At 42.0% G+C, this 22803-nt stretch overlaps 1 protein-coding gene across 1 annotated transcript; it reads right to left on the minus strand.

Moving 5' to 3' along the window:
* Positions 1-9271: 9271 nt before the first annotated feature.
* On the minus strand, positions 9272-22179 carry LOC131246129 (cytochrome P450 71A1-like). The gene is made up of 2 exons (XM_058246016.1): positions 21192-22179; positions 9272-10126 (listed from the first exon to the last, which is right to left on the minus strand). Exons 1-2 carry the CDS (start codon positions 22113-22115, stop codon positions 9509-9511), a joined length of 1542 nt encoding a protein of 513 aa, XP_058101999.1. The 5' UTR covers positions 22116-22179; the 3' UTR covers positions 9272-9508.
* Positions 22180-22803: the final 624 nt, after the last annotated feature.

Raw genomic sequence — 22803 nt, forward strand, 5'->3', positions numbered from 1 at the left:
CTATTTGTATTCGGATCTGATGGTGGCCGTTTCTTAGATCCAATTTAGAGAATAATTTCACACCCTCAAGCATGTCCAATATATCATCCAGCCGTGGTATGGGAAACATATATTTTATGGTGATTTTATTGATGGCTCGACTGTTAACACACATACGCCAACTCCCATCTTTCTTAGGAGTTAATAGAGCAGGTATGGCGCATGGGCTCATGCTTTCTCGAATAAGACTCTTACGAATCAGTTCCTCTACTTGCCCTTGGAGAATTTCATACTCCTTCGGACTCATCCAATAGTGAGGACGATTGGGTAAGCTGGACTCAGGGAAAAGGTCGATATGGTGTTGGATATCTTAAGTGGGAGGTAAACTCATGCATTAAGGGCTTTAGTTCATTAGGGATGTTGGTGGGAACAAGTTCTTTCCCTTTTACAATTAGTGCATAGGGATGTCCTGTTTCTTTGGATTTCTCCGCGAAGTCTAATATGATTAAGAGGAAACAACCCTCCACCTTAGAGGTTTCAGGTGGTTCCTTTGGATCCATAGGGGCCAATATGATTTTCCGACCGTCCTTGACAAAAATCTACACATTATCTTACCCTTTATGAGTGGCATCATGGTCGAATTACCAGGGTTGACTGAGTAGTATGTGACATGGTTCCATGTCAACCATATCGCATACTACTTCATCTTTATAATGTTTGTCAATTGAAAATGATATTGTACACTGTTCAGTTACCTTTGTTTCACTGAGCTCCTTGATCCAACCGATCATATATGGGGAGGGATGACGCTCCATTTTCAATTGCAATTTTTCTACCATTATCTTGGAGATGAGGTTCTCGCTACTGTCATTGTTGATGATCACATTACAGACTTTTCGATTCACCGTACACTTACTTCGGAAGATGTTATGTCGTTATAGGTGTACTTATTTCCTTAATGCATACAATAGTTACCTCACGATGAGTGATTCGTGATGATCCTGCTGAACCTAACCTGACTCATCCATCTCGTCTTCTGTGACATGCTCTGGTTCCTCAATACCTAATCATCATCCATGTTTTTAACACTACCATCATTAATGGTGAAGTTCGCCACTTGTTGTTGGGGACAAGCATTTGATAGGTGATCCGGCTAGCCACAACGAAAGCAATGGTCTGGCCTTGACCGAGCATAAGGGTTCGGGATCCTGCTTAGGCTAGCAGCAGTCGATACGCCTCTTTGGGGCTTTACTTGCTTGCTTCCTTGATCGCAGTTCATGGGTGCAATAGGTTGAGTGCGTGCTCCTATGTGCTTCTTCCCCTTGGGATGTGGAGCTCCCTAGGGTGGACCTACCGCGGTGACCCTTGCGGTAGGATAGGAATGTCTGTTAAGACGTTCAAGTTGCGCTTTCAACCGGACAACCAACTTGATTGTATCATTCATCATCCAAACGGACTGCATCTGGACTCGATCCTGGATCGCCATACGCAATCTACCGTTGAATCGGGTGACTTCCTGCGATTCAGTCTTGACCAAATCGTTATGCGATGCCAAGCAGTGGAATTAATCTGCGTATTCTTTCACCAACCGACTTCCCCATCGATAGTTCTGGTATTGTTAGAATTGTAAGACCCCGTCTATTCTGTACGACTTTTTATGCTCATGTACACGATAATCGATGCCCTTGGTCAAACCTGGACTAGCCGAGCATAGTACACACCCAACTGACTGAAACCCTAAGACCCCGAAACCTATTTCATATCGACCGCCTTGTCGCCATGATCGTGGAGGTACAACCCCTGCGTCTATACGATACTCCGTTTGTGAGATATGCCATGAAGAATAATTAGTATATCATGTGAGCAAGGCGCCATGTACTCCACTCCACACATATGTACAACACGTCATACACACATGCACATGCCACACATGGGTGAGAGAATCTCTACCTATGTGTGTGATGTCACACACCCATACTTCCCATATCTCATGTACACCTCAAGTCAACTCTTCTCCATGCCACACCTCATGTGTGACATCATCACACCATGCCATTTCATGTCTCTTTAACCCACCATTAATTACAAATCATAAATTAATTATCATAATCCTAGTCTAAGCTAATATTAATCACATTAGCCTAACTTAACCAAAAGTTTATCCATTTCTCTATAAATACACCTCCATCCCTTAGCCTTTCACCATTTTTTTTACACATGAGAGAGAGAGAGAGGAGTGATCTTAGTGGGCTATCAACTCCATCAATCTCATCCCTACCATCCATGTAATCCATCAAGGTGAGTACACCCACTCCAATCTTGGTTTGTTTTCTTTTGATTTTTTGGATGATTATAGTGGTGATGATACGATGATAATGATGTGATTAATGGTATGGATTCATGGGAGAATGCATATAAAAAAAGAATAATAATAATAATAAAATGTTATAGACTTTATGTGGGACCCATTAATAGTGGGCCCCACCAGAATATTTTGTGGGCCATCCAAACTGCCCAAGGTGAGGCCATTGGGCTGGCCAAACACACACATGCACACACGTGCATACACACCCTAAATTAATTAGAGAGAGAGAGAGCTGCAGCGTCCAGATGCCCCTGCCGCCGCTTGAAAGAAAAAGAAGGGAAATGGTGTGGGTCCACAACAGGCCCCATCCATGATGTATGTATTCAATCCACGCCGTCCATTCAATTTCCCAGCTCAATTTAGGCGTTGAGCCAAAAAATCAAGCAAATCCAAATATCTACGAGGCTACACCATCAAAAAGACCGTTTTAATAGTAATAAACTGTTAGGGCCCGCTGTAATCTTTTTGTATGCCTAAAAAGGTATTGAATGTTGGGCTTCTTAGGTCTATCTCAGGCCATAAAATCTAACAGATGGAGTAGATCGTCAAGATATGAGCCCCACCTATGAAAAGCCGTAAGAAAATAGAAAAAAATAAAATAAAAAATAAAAACTGCAACAGCACCTGACGCTGTTGCTGTCAGCGTCCAGGACGCTGCAGCAAGCAGCGTCTTGCTGCTTGGACGGTTGGCAGGGACGGTGGGTCCCACTACAGACCCCAACATGATGCATGTCGATCATCTACACCATACATTAGATGGGTACCCTTTTAAAAATGGGTTACACCAAAAATCAGCCGTACACAAAGCTCAAGTGGCCCACACCATCTAAAATCAAGTGAAGACAAAAATAAAATAAAATACAATATCAGCAAGTTCTGTGGGTGTGATCATGAGGTATGCATCATATCCAAACCGTCCATCCATTTGGTAAGCTTGTCCCAAGGCTTGAGGAGAAAACTAAGACAGATCTAACTATCAGGTGGTCCACACTGCCAAAAAAAAAAAGCAGCAGGGGATTGAAAGTCCACAATTGAAATTTGATTTTCCCCTTTATTCAGGTTCTTGTGCCCATATGAACAAATTAGATGGATAATAAACGTTATGTGGGCCCTGTGCATTGTTTAACGGCGAAAATCATTATCCCCATTGCTATTTGTGGTGTGGTCCGGATAATCTTTGGACATGATTCCTTCTTTGAATAATGCTTTTAACAAAAAAAAAATGATCTCTAAAAATAGATAAACAGTGTAGACATAATAAATACATCATTATGGGATCCATGTAACTTTAATCTCTTTTGAACCGTTCATACAACTTGGAGCTCAAAACATTTGCTGGGTCCACTTGAAATTTGGATTCACCTGAAAACTTGGACTGACCTCCTTAACCAAGTGGGACACACATAATGGATGGGCTAGATTTGTGATCCACGCCTTGGTGGGCCCAACAAATAATTATAAATGTTTTAATGGAGAGTAACCCCCTCAACTTTTGCGTGTGGTATGGCCCCACACAAACCACATATTGACTTGATTTTAAGTTCCAGACCCACCATGGATTGATGCATCTGACTGATGGTGTTGAGGGTCGATACGCGTCAAACTGTAGTGGATTATAGGTCCGCCATTGAAAATTCCAATGGGCCACTATATTGTTATACTTGACATCTAACCTGTTAATAAGGATATATAGACCTGGACTTAAGAAAAATAATAATAATAATGGACTTAAGAAAAATAATAATAATAAATAAATAAGTAAATGGGGATAAGTAGGAGCTCGTTTTGATATCCATGTAGGGCCCATCAGACTGCAGGACCCATTGTGATGTATCAGCTACATCCAAACCATCTATATATTTTGGCGTTAAAGAAACAATGTTGTTGTAATGTCCGCCTTTAAAACCTCCTAGAATTTCACCATAATATGTATGTTAGATCCACACCATCTATCAACTTTTGCAGACCTAATAAATGTGGCCCTACCACATCATCGGGACCCACCCACTTGGACAAGCCCAGAATGCTCATAGTTGAAACCTTTAATGATCCATGATAATTTTTAGAAGGTATCCAACCTGTCCATTTGTGTTGCATAGATGGTGACCCTCTACCATTGCCAACCTTCTTACGGTCACTTTAATGTTTATTTGTCACCCAAAACTAAGTGGGTCCACCAACATGTGGGACCCACTATAGAGTTTATTTGCCATCCAAGTTTGTTGGGGGTTGTTGCGTGCCCCACTATTATGTTTATATGCCATCCAAACCATATAAAAGTTATCCGCCATTAGATTAACTGAAAATGCGAAGATATCATTTGAGTTGAAATTTCCTAGCTAGCACACTTAAACCAATGAACTGGTGATTTTTGCGGCCCACTTACTTGTGCAACCTTGTGATCTTGTATACCCACTTACTGGTACAAAAATGGTGGTTCTTATCTTTTAATATTATGTTTGTAAGATGTGTGAATAACCGCTTAATCTAGTGTGAGGGTGTGATGGAGTGGATGGGTATGAACAATGCGATGTAGTGAGTTGGGGCTGATCCCTTGATCATGAGGTCATGTAGTATAAGTATGGTCACCTAATCTTGTACAAAGGTGGTGTATATGTAGCCATCTAATCGTACGATTGTGAAATATGCACAAGGCCACCTAATAGTATGAAATCAAGTGGCATTGGTAGCCGCCCAACCATGTGACCACATCCTTATGGACATTTCATGGTACTCGAAGCATGTACAACCATATTGTATGTTTGGATTACCTAGTCATGATATGAATTGTGATGTGCGGTTGGATTATACAACGTGATATTAGCATGACCCTCAATTCAGTGTAATATGATATAAATACGATTATTATATTATGCTCATTAATGAGACTGATGTGGGGACCACTAAAATATATGTGATGTGATGAAAGGTAGTACTTGGCCCTTAATCATGCGACACTGAATATGAGTCATTAGTTATATGACGTGTGAAGTAGTTGTAGTACAAGACTTAGTATAATGTAGTGTAGCCATGAATGGCAGGTGCGATTGTGATTGTTCAACTAAGTTTGGATATTTTGAATTATTATGACAAGTAGAGTGACATTTGTGTGGCCACTCAACCATATGGACTTTTGATAATGGAGTGGCCATAAGACCATGTGGGCATATGAGAACTGTGTGATTACTTAGACTCGTGGACTATGCTGATGGTGTAATCTCTTAGGTACGTGAACTTAGGACGCGTGTCAGATTGATTATGGACCCTACCTTGATGTAAGCATTGCATATTTCACCATTTATCTATTAGACTAGCTAATCCTAAAACATGATTTTAAAATGACCTAGATCCAATTTCTAAATAAGTCAGACGATATGAAATAGTGTTAATTGAACATATGACTTTCGAACACTTGTGAACCCACTCAATGTACGTATTTTATCCGCATTGTTCCATTATTTTACTAACCAAACATTTCGATCATGGAGCCCGCTGACATGTGCCTCGTGCATCTGAACTGTTCTTCCTTGCATTACCTTAATGTATGTGAGTTACCTATATTATCTACTTGTTGGGACCCACCATAATGTTTATGTGTGGACCCATCTGCTTGCAGTACCACTTGGAAGTAGGACCCACTACATTGTATGAGACAAACCTGCATTGCCCAACCGTGACTAACTCCTATGTGTATATTATACACCAAGTCGTTCAACTTAGGGCTCACTATATCTTATGAGGTTTACTTGTGCCTTGCAAACCATTGTAGAACTAATATGATCATTATTTGCAAATCTAACGTATTAACAACCCACTTGAAGGTGAAGCCCACTACATTATATGAGTTTCGCCAGCACCATCCATCCTGTGACTCATTTACTATATGTTATATTTATGCATTTCATCTCATAACCACTTGGTGCATGTACTTTGCATCATCACCACTCATTAATTATAAGGCCCAGTTAAGGTATAACCATGTGGTCCTAATAGAAGAAAATAATGTTGGGCCAAAGCCGCTAATGGAATATCTATTCTGCGAAGGATATGGTATAATTCTGAATACAATTAATACTCGTGACTATGATAGCTATAGATGATATTAGTGATGTTAGTGATTATAGTTAATAGAAGCATGTGATTTAATATCTTGATTAATGTTGTTCCACTTCCTAACATACTAAATTCATCTACTTAATCATGTTGATATTGATCATACTCATGCACCATGGAATGATGGTATATGCAAGTGTACTTCAATACAATTGTTTATGTGTAAGATATGTCCTCTTCAGTTTAGTCACATGACTATGGATTGATATAGTTGATAGTAGCATATGATGATTATATGTCATTTTGGCCTAAAGGTTAAGCAGACCCTAAACTCAAGGCATTATATGCATACCATATGCACTTGAACGTATGCCTTATCATGGTTGTTTGAATTCATGTATAATCATGACATACATGATGATCGAAATACCACAATTGTGCCGTATAACATGAGTTGGATCTTAACGATGAAATGTATATCTATGATGATGACTCGGGTTATCCTTGAAAATGAACGGGACACCGTAAGTGTGGAAATAGTAGGGGATGATGTGCCCCTTGGGTTGAAAGTCCCTGAACCCCTATGCTAGCTAGGGTTGCCTCACCGTCAAGCCGAGTGGATACATGGGTCATGGATTTGACTCCCACTGATGAGGTCGGGTTGAGAAAAGGTAGGTCCAACCTACTTAAGGGCTGAGGTGCAAAAAATGACCGGTCTGACTCGCTGGCGAGGAGAAGGGTGAATGAAGTCCGCTACTAGCATGCCGGGTAGAAGTCCACCGCAGGGCGGTTATGTGAGGTCAATTACTGGTGTCCGGTGCATGTGTCGAACATGGTGTTTCCCATGATATACAGTTGGTGGAAGTCCACCACAGGGCGGATATGCGAGGTTGATTACTAGTGTCTGGTGCATGGTATCGACCACAGTGTTTCTCGAGATATACAGTTATGATATGACATGACAATATGATGATGATGATGTGATTGCAGATGTGTATATTACGATTATGGCTGTGGTATAGGAGAAATAAAAATATGACTTAGTGATGCTGGTAGCATTGACTCGGGTGTTCCTATGTTGCATATGCATTGCGTTAGCATTAACATCATACCTTACATACTATACGCCTTTCACCATACATGATTTTTTTTGTGGTATATTTATCTTGTTTGCATGTATGACACACTGCACACACGTGTGTGCTCACTAGGCTTTTTTCCTAAGCTTCCTATTTCTCATTTTTTTTCAGGGTTGGAGTAGCTTGGAAGACTTAGCTTTCTCGATGCATTGTATCTATTTGTCAATGTTGACATTATGTACCTTTCGAAGAGCATTGTACTTGTAACATCAAGATTTATAATGGAGAGTGTTGCTTGGTATTTTGATCATGGATTTCATGCTCAGGTATTATTATATATAAAAAAAATTAGTCGAAAATCTTCCTTATGGTGTGCCGAACTCGGGACTTGGTGTATAAAAGTCGAGTATCGGATTCGGGGTATCACGGAAGCTGTCCGTCCCTAGATTGGGGCGTGACAGGAATAATACCTGATCATACTCGCTAGGGAGGAATCGGGTGCGTAGTAGTTGCGTCATTCACTGCCATGTGTGGATTAGTGCTTTCATTTGTCTGGTCCATGTAAGTTGCAGTTGGCTATTGAAGCTGAGAATATCAATCCTCATCTTGAACTCCTGATCTGTTCGATCACCGCCTTATCTGGGATATTAGAGGATTATGTCGTCGATATCCTCCTCGCTGGATCCCGCTTCCTCAGGAATGATCCTTTGATGCACTGCTGACACCATCTCGTGATCAGGACAATTACGAATTTCAACAATTGGCTGTGGAGGATTACCATCAAGAACATGAAGTTGCCCTATGACCTCCATCATGAGAGCAATGGAAGCCTACAGCCCTTGCATGGCTTGTTGATTCTCTTGTTGTGCTGCTTCGAAAGCTGCTAAAAGATAATCTCATGGAGCACTGTCTACAAGATTGTTGCCTAACCCGTCGATAAAAGCCATAGATCCGAGGAAAAGCTTCTCTTTGATACTAAACTGATGCAAGGAAGGACGTGAGGTCGAGCACCATCTTCCTCAAGGGGATAACTGTTCCGAATACACGAAACTTCTCTAGACTCCTCACAAAGACTCCTTAAATCCACAAGGAAAAGAAGGGAGATAAATTCTATAAAATTTGGAATTAATTGATGAATGAAATAAATGAGTTCACACCCCTTTAAATAGGGATACTAAACAATGGGAGAGAAATCAAAATCAAACTACAACTAAAACTCCTATAATTCGCAACTTACTATAAATAGTAAACTTACTATTTATAGACGGTCATGATGTCTACTAGTGCGTAAGGTTTTAGGCAAAAAATAGTAAATGTCCTATTTGGCTTCATCAAACTATTCTCATAATTATTCTAAGTACTTTTCATGATAGGCGCAACTCTTAGAGCCCAACGGATGAAGAGTTATAATCAAGCTAAAACTTACTACATATAGTAAAAATGGAATTAAAATAGGGAAATGACTGTTGATCTGGTGGTATTTTTCAAATCCAGCTTGCGCAACCCAACATAACGGGATTGGGTGGCTGAAGTAGCTCGTTCTACTCCAAAATCATACATTTTACATCTGATAACTCATTCCGAATTGTGAGATACGCCCGATTTAAGGTCCAACGGTCCAGATCACTTTTGTCGTCGATTGGGGCCTTTTCTGGTCCATCTTGGCCATGAAATTGTCCGCGACCCACTCTACATCAAAAGGGTCGATGGCCGTCATCGGCAAGTCCATCTGTAGGGTGCACCTCCACAATTAATCATATCTATTCTCCAAATTCGGACGACGACAACAGTAATGTAATATATGACATGTCAATTTATATAATCTAAATAGTAAACAACGCTATTCAAATGCGCTAATACCCCACACTAAACATCCAATGTCATTATAAACGGAATCATCGGAAAATATCTATATCCAGGTGTCATCCGTAGTGCTATGACGTGTGTCAAATGTACAGCGGATGCACCTTTATTAAATTTCTAATACATATGCCAAAATACCAACATAAAATCATTAAAGTAGAAATATATCTTAGTAGGACCGGGGCTTTGCAACAAGAAGAAGAGCACTTTTCTTGTGGACTGTAATTCCTGGAGATTCGGACATGTCTAAATCCTCCACACTTGCCCCATTAGGCATCTCCCAGTCGAAATGATAGAGAATATTGGCAAGCACGAGCTCAACATTGGCGATCGCGAACTGAATTCCCGGACATCCCCTTCTGCCTGCTCCAAATGGGATCAGTTCGAAATCATGCCCAGTAAAATCTATATGGCTACTGCTAATCAAGAATCTCTCTGGTTGAAATTCTTCTGGGTGTTCCCATGATTTAGTGTCCCTTCCAATCGCCCATGCATTGACAATGACCCTCGTCTTTGCTGGGATGTCATAGCCCTGTATCTTGACATCCTCCATTGACTCTCGTGGGACCAGCAACGGAAGCGGAGGGTGCAATCTTAGTGCTTCTTTGATCACTGATTTCAAGTATTTCATGTGAACTAGATCGTCCTCAGCAATCATGGAATGTCCTCGAGCTAGCCCCCTCACTTCTTCCAACACTGTCTTCATCACTTTTGGGTGCATTAGGAGCTCTGCCATTGCCCATTCAAGAGTAGTGTATGATGTATCAGTTCCTGCAGCAAACACGTCCTGTATAGAAGAGATTATAGAATAACATCAACATTATTAGCAAGGTTTGAATCTTAAATGTGATGTGGGCTAGACTTCTACCTTAGATCAGCACAATTTATAAAAAGGACAATTCAGGTTGTCCAAATTTGTCCAAATTGCTCACACAATTTTTGATGGAGCATACTGGGAAAATTGTAGTGTGAAGGTAGTATATTAACCATATGATTTTTTTCCTTTGAATTCAGACCACTCACTATTTTATTTTTGACCATCCATCTAATTTCCATTTATTGGTTGGTTAGGATTGCTTAATCAGTATTATGCTCATCTGCAATGAGACACAATTTTGATTGTTTGAAGTACATCAGTGCCACATGTAAGAAGATGAGTAACCACCGTTCTTAAATGGCAAAAAAAAAAAAAAAAAAAAAATTTAATAATAATAAATAAATAAATAAATAAAATACTAATATAGGAATTACAAAAAGAAATTTTATTTTTTTTTATTTTTTTTTATTTTTTTTTAAAGATGGCGTGACTAACAGTCCATGGCATGCTTTCAAGGCTAAGCTAGTCAGGATCATCCTGTTGCTGACCATTTGTTCCGTCGCTTGTTTATTGGAAAAGGGATGAGATAGATTGCGGCACTTGTGAGGAATTTAAAGATTGGTTGCTGGCACATTTACACATTGTGCATGTGTACATTTGATCCATGTCCAAATTGACACATGTGTCACTGTTTTTGGTCCTTCAAGATTGTGGGTGGTAAATCTACATATATTGGATGGTTGAACTTGGACGGACACACGTGGCATGATAAAACACATCACTCATGTGGACAGATAAGTGTGATTCTCATGTGAAACAAAACATATACGTTCATTGACAGGTATTTCCACCCGTGGGGATACCATATATGTGATCTAATAATCATATTTCCATAGCTACTTTTTTGCAGAAGGGGATAAGCAAACAATGGACATATATGATTACTTGAATCTTATCACAACTCAACATTCCCCAAATCCAAACTGCACCTAAATTTAAAAGAAAAGAAAAGAAAGTAGCAGGGACTCTTCAACCGTACGTCCACTACTGTCCAATTTGCTTATCTAATTGTTGATGGAGCATAAGTGGTATATGTAAGAACTCTATAAGGTGGGCTTTATTGATCAACCGTCTGGATTATCATAAAGGTTGGGCTGTGTGATGGGTAAGCCAGTGGGCCCCACTTCAGTGTGATCTGCGCAGTGTATCTATGCAAGTGTGCGTAAGGGCTGGAATGCTATAGCTGTGATACGCACAACTGTCTGTATACAACTAGGATTGAACAGGTGTGGAGCTATAGGGAGAGAGTTGTGATGGGTTTCAAACTCTTTTTCCCCGGCAACTATATAATAAGGGTGGGTCCCCGATCCTATACAAAAGTATAAAAAGCTAGTCCCAATACGAGTGTAAGGAGAGGAAAATCTGGTATTCTATTCTCAACTATGGCCTCTCAAACAGATATGTCTAAATCCTCTACACTTGTCCCATTAGGCATCTCCCAGTCGAAGTGATAGAGGATATTGGCAAGCACGAGTTCAACATTGGCGATCACGAATTGAATTTTCAGAAAAGCTAGTCCCTCTTTCTTTTGATCACCATGTTCTATGCACAACTAGATCTATGGGCTTATTCTGCATATTAGATAAGTCTCACAGTTGGTATTAAAGACACTATGCATAAGCATGAATGATCAAATTCATCTATTACAGATTCAGATTCAACAATTAAGTTTTCTTTTTTCGAATTTGAAACCCATATCCGAATTAGGGTTTTCCAATTCGAAACCCAGTACGTTAATTAGGGATTTTTTGAAACCCTAAATCCAATTAATTAGGGGTTTTTCAAAGCCCTAAATCCAGTTAATTAGGGGTTTTCTGGAAACCCTAAATCTAGTTAATTAAGAATTTTTCGAATCCCTAAATCTAGCGAAGTGATTAGGGATTTCCAATTCGAGTCCCATATCCGAATTAGGGCTTTCCATATTGAAACCCATATTAGTAATCGGGGATTTTGAAACTCAAAACAGAGATTGAAATTTCGAATTCAACCCCCCCCCCAATCATAATCATAAAAGGGAAAGAAAATACTCAAAGCCATCGCAGATCTATTATAATTTTAGTCACAACAAACCATTAAAAACTAAAAGCATCCCTTAATCAAACTATAATTAAAATTCAGTTTAGAATATAAATCAAAGTCGTAGAATCAGTCCCATCACTGCCCAAGCTTCACCTCTTAGCCCTAGCTAAGAGGTTTAGCTAACCATAAGCATGATTAAAATAATTCTGAAAAGAAAAGAAAAAAAAACAAAAAAAAAACTCTCTTGTAAAACGTCCCAACCGAGATTGAATGATCCTTTCTCTCTCCTCTCTTCTCTCTTTATAACCGTGAAGGATGGTAGGAAGGTCGGTTAAAAGGAACCGACCTTGCCTACGCAGCAACAGGTGGAGAGGCGGTGGCTACGGAAACTCGCGCAGTGAAACGTGAAGTCGGTTGGCTGCCGTCCCACGTTTGACGTTGTGGAAGATCGTACTACAAAATCCGAGTCATTCAGGCTCCTTAGCGTTGGTCAGCTGCCCCAGGGGAAGGATTTGGTCGGCTAAGATCGTCGCTCTGATCCTAGCCAAGATCACGAAACGCCTCGGATCGTCCGGCAACCTGCGGACTGCGTAATGCGTAAGGATTCCGAAACCGCATCCTTTCGGTGTCAGTGGGGCCCACGAACGGAGCTATTCTGGAAATCCACTCTGTCCATTGTCTTCACCTCGAAATTTCGACCAGATATGGATGGTTTTGGTTGCCCGTTAATACGGCCCAGGTAAGGAATCCCACTCCAACGGTAGAAAATGGTCCATTTGTGCTTGCTGTGATCTGCACGTGGGAGTGAATGGATGTCCAAAGTCATCATGAATTTGACTGTTACGCTCTCCTCTACAAGATGGACGGGTCGGATTGTCCCCGCGGATCATGATGGTGGCCCACCACCTTCCGCAAAATCCGACAGTCTATCGGTTACGCGCTGAAGGAAAACGGAAGTTTCCTTTTCTATGGGTCATAGTATGGTTTGACCAAGGTGGAGGTGCAGTGTACGGCTGGTGCATTTGTGCACGTGCACGCACCATGCAAAAGAGGGTTCACTGTGATGGTTCTGAGAAATCCAATCCGTCCATTGGTCTTGTCTCCTCATATCATGGGTTAAGACCAAATTTGAAGCATATCCAGCTCTCAGGTGGGCCCTGAATTAGAGAGTCCTGTGTTGATCTATCCGTTGAGCCACTTCCATAGGGATCCGAAGGTTGAAATTCGATGTGTATTGTTAATTTATGGTCCTCAGACCATATATAAAGTTTCGACCCAAACGGATGGTGGAAACTCTGTGATCTTGCATTTTAGACGACTTTCAGGCCTCTTTAATGTTAATGGCTTGATTTTCTTAGATCTCTGTCGTGTAAATTCATCGATATCGGTCCCCTAGAGTCCGTCCCCTTGCCTTGGTGATTCTTGAGTGTTAAATTCGTACTTTAAGTACCCTTTTTCAATCTTGGCTCCTAACTTCACCTTACACCACAAACACGATTAAAATAGATCTTTAAACATTATCATGTGCGTAATTTTAGGTGATAACTGGGGTCTAATATGCAATATTTGACCCTCAACACCTACCTACATGTTTCTCCTTTAAGTTCCTTATATTTCCAATGATCAACACCAATTGTCTTGTGGGCCGTATCAGACTAATTTAGTTATAATCCATTGAGGACAGGATTATTATCGTAATCCTAAGTCTATATTTGTAGAATTGGATTTGATAGTGTTAGCCACCATAGTGACATCTATCGATAAAATTTTTATTGGTACTAACCTGTGAAATTGGGATAAAGAGAATTGCATGCAGTTGCATTTACATTCCATGCATGCGGTAACAAAAACATATAGATGATTACCGTTTGATAGGAAAATGAACGGGTGAAGTAAATGGTGCTGGTGATGTAAAGTTGAAAGACTCATCTTACCCACAAGTGTTGTGTCACACCCCAAACTCAGAAATCGAGCTCACAGAATTCTCGATTGCCAAATCCGACGCCGACAGCCTCCGTAGTACCCTATTTTTGGCTCCCGACACCCATATGCCAGATTCCAATCTTAGGACCCTACAAGGAGGATTTTCAGTATGATTTTTTTTAAAGCAGCATAACCACAAGCATAATCAAGTCACAAAACAACATCAACACCACATATCCACTAATATAAACATTCGAGTACAAAGCTAAAAGGGAAATATATAAATAATAAAATCTCCAAAGTGATATGCCACAAGCTCCTGCCTCAATGCTGCTGTGACCTAATGTCACCTACATGCAATAGTCGTGCATAAGCTTACAGAAAGCTTAGAGGGTGGTGTAAGTGAGTGCGTAAGATAAGTGTCAAGCACACAAATATCAATGTAAGCGGAATATTGGCAAGTCTATAAGTCATTCAATATCAGAGTATGCAATACGGATCGGCTATACAATGTACAGTCATAGTGAGCCAAATATCAGATGTCGAGGATGCAATATAATATGCAATTCTTGACAAGCCACGAATACCATCAGCCTCATCTAGGCCATATAAATGTCGAAACATAACAACCCAAAATTTCATATGCTGCGGATGTAATGCAATGTGCAGATCCTGTCGAGTCTATAACACCATCAACCTTATTTAGGCCAGGTAATACAGAAGCATAGTAAACCAAATGCAATGTGATGAGGATGTAATGCAAAATGTGGTTAAAAAGAAATGACTAAGGTGGAGTGTGAAGTTGGGATGATAGTATGTAGTATCGCAAGCTGTGGAGTTCATCACAAGGGACTTCTATCCAAACTGGCCCATACCTGATTTGGATAGTTGGACACAATGTGGTAAACTCCCGATCTCAGGTTAGTTGCGTACCCAACCGAAATCATGGCCATTGTGAGGGTACACATAGTGATCTAGTTGCGTACCACTAGCTTGAGTAGATAGTAAATGAATGAATGAATGAGATGCTGAGTATATAACTCCTACTCAGTAAGTCCACATATAACCACCACAATGCTTTCGATGTGAAACAAGGTTCCGCCCTACTATATGCATAGTAGCCTGCAAACCACTGGTAGCTCACCTAAGCCCTTAGGCCCCGCCCACATCAGCGTCTTCCCATGTGTGCCCGCCCACATGTGCAATAGTGATGGGGTGTCATAATATCAGAATCGTACATCTCTGGGATATCACCGGGGTCTAGTATACTCCATACTAGCTGCTGCCCCCCTAGCCGCACAACCTAGTGAGAGGAAAAGACCTCACTACCCGCCTAGCCAATAGTCTGCCAATACCTACCTAGCTCGTTGATAGCGGACCCATTTGTGATCTGGTAAAACTCAGCCTAGCTTACAACCCCCTCACTTGGGCAGATAAGCCCACACCCCCTTCCAACTGACAACGACACACTAGGAAACGCGACCTACTGGTATTCGGCACTCGTGCTCTCATGTATCCACTCTATCTAGACGTTGAAGCATCTCTTGGCCACGGAGGTTTAGAGATTTTCACCCACGGACAACTAACGTGCACAGATGCTCGAATTAAACATTTTCGGTGTCTCATCTACCCATCCATGACATGCCTGTAGAGGCCACAACCCTGATGTTGCTAGGGTGAATAGTGATTATACCAAATAAAATGAGATGCATGAGTCATATCATCCAATCATGTATTAAACCTACGCATAACGTGCAATCATGTAGGGCAACTCCATCTCACTGGGACTCCCATAATCAACCATCCCAAGGACATATGTTATGGTCAATCACTCCTCACAACAAGCATACATATGATGCGTATAGGCATGTATCATGATGTAATAAAGTACATAAGCATGACTATAAGGCAAATAACAATAATCCACAATCGACCTTCTCCGGCATGTCACATATGAAAAGTATAAACCAAGTGACATACTCCCTTTACATACTCCCTTTACAACTATAGGAGTCCATGCGACATGTCTAACATTAACCTTCCAAGGCTCTGCATAATCCAAGACGAGGACAGTGGGCCTGACCCATACGTCGATATAGGTTTTATACACCTGATACCACATATTCTTCCATCTACAGCAAGGAAGTGATGATGATGTACTAATGTCAAGGATGGTCCTTACACTTGTCCCAAAAAGTAAATGGATGGTGTGGGTGATACATATGTGATACCGCAGTCCTAGCAACTGGATCCAAGGATAAGATATGCCTCATAGGGGAGTCAAGTGGGTACAAGGAGAGTTAAGAGGATGAGTCTTAGTACAACAAGTGAGCTTCCTCACCCTCTATATTATGTAATAAACTGGACTTTCCTATGAGGCCTAATACGTACACAAGGTGGGCTTTGGTGGGGTACATACATCTAGGACTATGTGTCCTTCCAAACGGGTTAGGCGGTCCGCTCAACATCTAAGTGAGCCTTGGGTATAGACACTAAACTTTGGATAGTCACATTTATCTAAGTGGGCCACATTTCCTATGGAAGGCTTAGTATGAGTACAAGGTGGGCTCTAAGGTTCGGATAATCCTACAAGGTATGGTGGAAAGCACCATCATCAAATGGGGGCCTAAAGGTTTGGGATAGCCAATCAAGGAAGATGGGTATCACTACATCAATGGGGATAGACCTCATGGGGTGGACCTAATGGGCATACAACAAAGGGAGTCAAGAAGATGAGCTTAAGTGCAATAAGTAGGCTTTCTCATCCACTCTATCATGCCATGAACTGACTTCCCTATGAAGGCCCGGTATGAACAAGGTGGGCCTCAAGGCTAGGATAATCATACAAGGCAAGGTGGAAGGCACTAGCATTAATGGGGGGCCCAATATTTTGGGATAGCCCAATAAGGTAAGATGGTCATGGGCTTAGCAATGGGCCTTGGGGGGATGTACAATGAGAACATTTAATAAACATTTACAATATGGACATTTAACCACCATTGCTCTCATAGTACAGTCAATTTGGGATTGGAATCGGAATCATAACGGGGCTCTCAGTCCTCAAAGTATCCAAGGAATGGATGGAAAGCGTGTGCCCATCACTCATACATGGTGAGCCTGCATAAGGTGGTGGGGCCCACGACCTAAAAATGGATAAACGGTGTGTATATAACACATACATCATGGTGGGTCTCACACATTCCCAATGGGCCTCATAAATAATCATAAAGGGCCTCATCACATGAGCCTAATATACATCACAATGGGCCGCATCACATGGGCCTCATATACTCAGGTGGGCCTTGCATCACATGGACCTCATATACATCAAGTGGGCCCTGCACATGAAGCAGGTGGGCCTCACCAGATGGACAACACAGATATACAACGCATACATCACGATGGGTCTCACAATCCTACGTGGATGGTGGGGATACAACACTTACATTATGGCGGGGTCTGCGTCCAACAATGGATTGGACGACATGGATGAAACACTTACATCATGGTGTGCACCACTATTTGTGCACCACTGTCTAGCTGCTGGATGGTGGATACAACATGTTCATCAAAGCAGGCCCCACCGTCCGGCCTATCTGGACAGTGTGGAGCCATACATACATCAAGTCAGGGCAAAAAACTACAATTACTAGCGTTCATACAAGTGCCGGGAAAAGTCACCTAGTGCTGGTAATACTTTTACCGACATACCCATTTAGCGGGGCTTGACTAGCATCGCTAATACCATCGTCGGCGCTTTTAAGGGCTTTTACTGGTGCTTTCGAGCGCCGATAAAAGTCCCAGTTGTTGTAGTGCGTGACCCACTGTGATATGTATGTCAAATATTCTAACCGGCCCACCACTTTGTTTTCCCATATTAGGCTTAGGGACCAAATTTACTGTGAATTCATGATTTTAGTTTAACACGGTTGAAAAGGGTATAGACCAATGTTCACCGTCAATACGGTTTCTATTGGTGTAGCCCATCTAAATCACATTTGGTCCTAGTTTTTGCCCAGTGTGCCACGTATAAAATGAAGGGTTGTGTCTCAATTTTAATGATTTATCATACTGAATCATGGACTACTCTGATTTTTGTGATGTAGGGTTAATTTGAGATAGTGGACCGAGTTCTACGTGACCTTATCAAGTTGGATGTAAAAATAAATATTATAGTGGGTGCTACTCTAGTGGGCCTAGAAATAATGGTGGGAATTCAACTATTTCATGCCATTCACCTTTCTGTCAAGAGTGAGAGAGAGAGAGGAAAGGAGGGATGAAGATTTCCCACCACACAACTTTCATGCAATGCTGGTTTCCGATGACCTAACTATTGTCCGATGGGAGATAGGAAAAGAGAGAGAGAGAGAGAGAGAGAGAGAGAGAGAGAGAGAGAGAGAGAGAGAGAGTTTTGCACAAGAGAGAGAGGGAGAGTTTTGCACGAGAGAGAGAGGGAGAGAGAGTTGTGTGTTCCTTTATTCTAGAGAGGGAGTGGCTAAGCGGTAAGCCCTAAGATGAAAGTGTTTCCATCATTTAGAGAAATATGGCATATGTGGTGGAAGACGGGAGACATCAGAATGACTAATGGTAAAAATGTTGAGTTGGTTATCGAGAAGAGTTTAAAAGCCAGCCGGTTTTTTACGCTAGCTCAAAACTCAGCCCACAGAGCTTTTCCAGTACTGACAATTACCAAACTGGGTATTGGAGGGGTCTCTCCCCCAAATCTGAATCTCAAATACATGCCCTTATCGCTAGGGGTGCACACGGTTCGGTTTGGTCTGGTTCTAGGGTGAAACCAGAATCGAACCGTTTCTAACGGTTCTATGATTTTCGGAACTGGAACCAGACTATTAGCACCCTATAACCGAATCAGAACCGGACAGTGAAAAACGGTTCCGTTCCGGATCGGTTCCACGGTTATGGGCTTATAAAAATCCAACGGATGTTGCTGCTCTTGAAATCCCTGTGAATCGGAGGGGGGCATGACATGTTCATGTAGGTATTTCAAACCTCTAGCTGCTTCCAGAGCTATTCTCATTCGAGTCTCCCAGTCCAACTTTGAAATGTGACCATGGGAACCTGTGAATCTAGAATCACACCAATAAATTCATCTTGAAGGGACATGTAGCCAACATGTATACATTTGCTTAATCGTATATATCTAAGAGACTTGCAGATAGGTGCATGGTTTGACCAGGGGCCTAGGTAGCCGCAGCAACACCCAGATAGAGAGGGAGAGAGAGAGAGAGAGAGAGAGAGAGAGAGAGAGAGAGAGAGAGAGAGGGGCAAGTGTAGGGGTGAGAGATATTGGGCCCTGGGCAATGGAACATAGACGGCGAGAGAGAGAGAGAGAGAGAGAGAGAGAGAGAGAGAGAGAGAGAGAGAGAGACGCACCACACAGTAGGGTGAAACAAATTAGGGTTTTGTGTGTGTGTGTGTGTGTGTGTGTGTGTGTGTGTGTGTGTGTGTGTGTGTGTATTGTTTTGTTTTAATCTCAAGTTTAGATCAATGGTACAGATCAACAGTTCGGATCCACAGTTCGGATCAATGGTTCGGTTTGGTTCAACGTGTCCCTAAACTGAAACTGAACCGTATCCAACGGTTCTTGGAAATTTGGAACTAGAACTGGAACCGGTGCAGTATAGAACCAGACCAAACCGGACCGTTGGATTAGTTTCGGTTCGGTTCCATAGTTCTACTGGTTCGATGTGCACCCCTACTTATCGCTACAAGCATAAGATATGTGGTGGAATAAGCTGGACACCGATCAGGTGGTGTCCTCACCACCCCATCCCCAGCATTTGTGTGGTTATATGTTGTGCACTGTGAGCCCCACCGTTACTTATGTACTTTATATCCACACCGCCCGTACGTCCATCCATTTTGCCAACATGTTTTACATTAAACTACAAAATCAAGGACGCAGATTGCGTCCTACCCCACCTCTCTCCAGCTGGAAATGGGCAGAACCTTTGAGTGGCCACCGTGATGTATGGGTATTATCCACACCATTCATCCATTTTATTTTTTATTTTTTGTATCATTTTAGACTATAAGCCTAAAAATGATGCAGATCCAAGGCTCAAGTGGACCACACCACAAGAAGCAGCAGTGATAATGATTCTCACTGTTGAAAGTTTCTAGGGCCCACCTTGATCTTTATTCACCATCTAGCTTATTCATAAAGTTACATAGAATGGGATGAAAAACATCAGCTCCATCTGAAACTTCTGCGGCTCCCAATAAGTTTTCAGCGGTAAGAGTTTAATGGTAAAAGTTTAATGTCCATTGTGTAGTCCACTTGAACATTGGATCTACCTCATTTCTGGGCTTATGCCCTGAAATGATAGGAAAAAATGGATGGACGGTGTGAATAAGACCCATACACCACGGTGGCCCCTCAAAGCTCCTGCCCGTTCCCAGCTGGAGACGGGCGGGGGCAGGACGCTATCCGCGTCCCAAAATGAAGCAGATTCGAATCTGGACCACACGACAGTTAACCGTGGGGATTGAATGCTTGCCATTAAAAACTCCCTCCAGCCACAGAAGTTTTGGATAATCTGATATTTGTCTATTCCCTACCATCTAAGCTTATCGAAAAGTTAGATGGCAAATAAAAATTACCGCGGGCCCTAGGAAGGTTTCAATGGTGGGTGTCATTATCCCCGCTGTTTCCTGTGGTGTGGGCACCTTGAGCTTCGGATCTTCCTCCACTTTGGGATTCTATTCTAACATTAGGTGGCAAAACAGATGAACGGTATGGATATAAAACTTAAACATCGAAGTGGCACCCACGGCACCCAACACATCACCACACCACTGCGGGGTTGGCGCGGACAACACCAAATCCGCGTTCCAATAAACCCACAGAGGACCCAGCGTAAGTTTAGGAACAATTTTATTATTATTATTATTATTATTATTATTTTAAATCAACCAAAATCCCATCAATGGCTATTTATTCAGAAAAAATATATTAAAAAAAAATAATTTGAACAAAAAAAATTCCGAGGAATAAGAGAGGGGTAATTACCATAACGAGGGCTTTGATTCGATCTTGTGTGAGGGGAATTCCAGCCGTGAAATCCTTCTGAACTTGCAGCAAGACATCCACAAAGTCCATCATACGATCATCACCATCGTCATCTCTCTTTCCATCTTCATGGTCCTTGAGAATCCCACCAAGTAGATTATCCCACTCCTCGAAATTCTTCTCTACCCTTTCATCCATACCGTTAAACTTGCTAATCCATGCAAGCCAAGGGAAGAAGTCACCCACATGGAAAGCCCCCAAAAGCTCCAGAAACTCTCTAAGCAGCCTACGAAATCTCTTCCCGCTACCTTCTCCTTCAACTCCCACTGTATACTTCTTCCCAAAGGCAACCCTGCAGGTTATATCATTGTTGATCGAAATCATCATCTCGCTCAAGTTCACTGGACCCATCTTCGTGGATGACCGGATGTTCTCGATCATAAGGGCCACTTCTTCTTCTCTCACGGGCCGAAACGACTTGACCCGCTTTGAGCTTAACAGGTGGACCATGAACACCTTCCTCGCCTGCCGCCAGTACTCGCCATAAGGTGCGAAGGCTAGGTCTTCACCATACATGAGCCGCTTGGCCATGGAAGTAGGTGGCCTGCTTGAGAAGATGAGATCTTGGGTGTTCATGATCTCTCGGGCCATGTCTGCTGATGAGACAACGACGGTGGGTATGGGTCCGAGTTTCAAGAGCATGAGTGGGCCATACCTTTTAGAGAGTGCGTGGAGGGAGCGGTGAGGCAGGGAGCCGAGCTGGTGGAGGTTGCCAACGATGGGAAGCTTGAATGGTGAAGGAGGAAGGTTAGGTAGTTTTATTTTCCTATGGTGGAGAAAGATGAAGAGGAGAATTGAGAAGAGAAAGGCTACAAGGAATGAATGCATGATGCTCATCTCATGGCCTTGCTGCATGACTTGCATTCTGAGATCCTGACGCCGATTTCCCACTCTCTGTATCTTTTGCTAGCACGGCGGAGCTCTGTCCTTATCTCTTGAGGATATAGCTCATTTAAGATATAAGACGAAAAGAGAGGAGTATCACAGAGTCAGTGGGCTGTACTAAAAGGAAAGATCGACAGTGATGTTTACATGCCATCCATACCGTTCATAACGTCATTCCTACTCGTATTAACTGAAAACACAACATTAGCATGATTCAAAGTTTCCATGGCCCCACAAATATTTCAACGGTGGACGTTCAATTCATACGTTTTTGCTCCACTTCGGCATTAGATACGGTTGATTTTTAGCCTCATGTCTTAAAATAAACTCACAAAATGGATGGACGGGTGGATTTCTCATAAACATCACAAGGGGCCCACCTGGTTCCCAGCGCAAGAACTCCCTGCAAAAGGAAGCGGAATGCCTGCAAAACACTTGCGCAGGATCCTACACAGGAAGCCGACTGTTGCCAACCGTAATAATTGTAAGAGATTGGAATTTTGACCAACATGGTATTGATGTAGTGCCAAACACTTAAAAAGCATCCCTTCCAAAATCATTCTTTCTGTAACCCTCTTATCTACGGGTGCACATTCTGGTAAAACCGTGGAACCGGGCCCACCTGGTTCCCAGCGCAAGAACTCCCTGCAAAAGGAAGCGGATTGCC

Source organism: Magnolia sinica, chromosome 5 (genome assembly GCF_029962835.1).
Source record: "Magnolia sinica isolate HGM2019 chromosome 5, MsV1, whole genome shotgun sequence".
NCBI classification, from domain to species: Eukaryota; Viridiplantae; Streptophyta; class Magnoliopsida; order Magnoliales; family Magnoliaceae; genus Magnolia; species Magnolia sinica.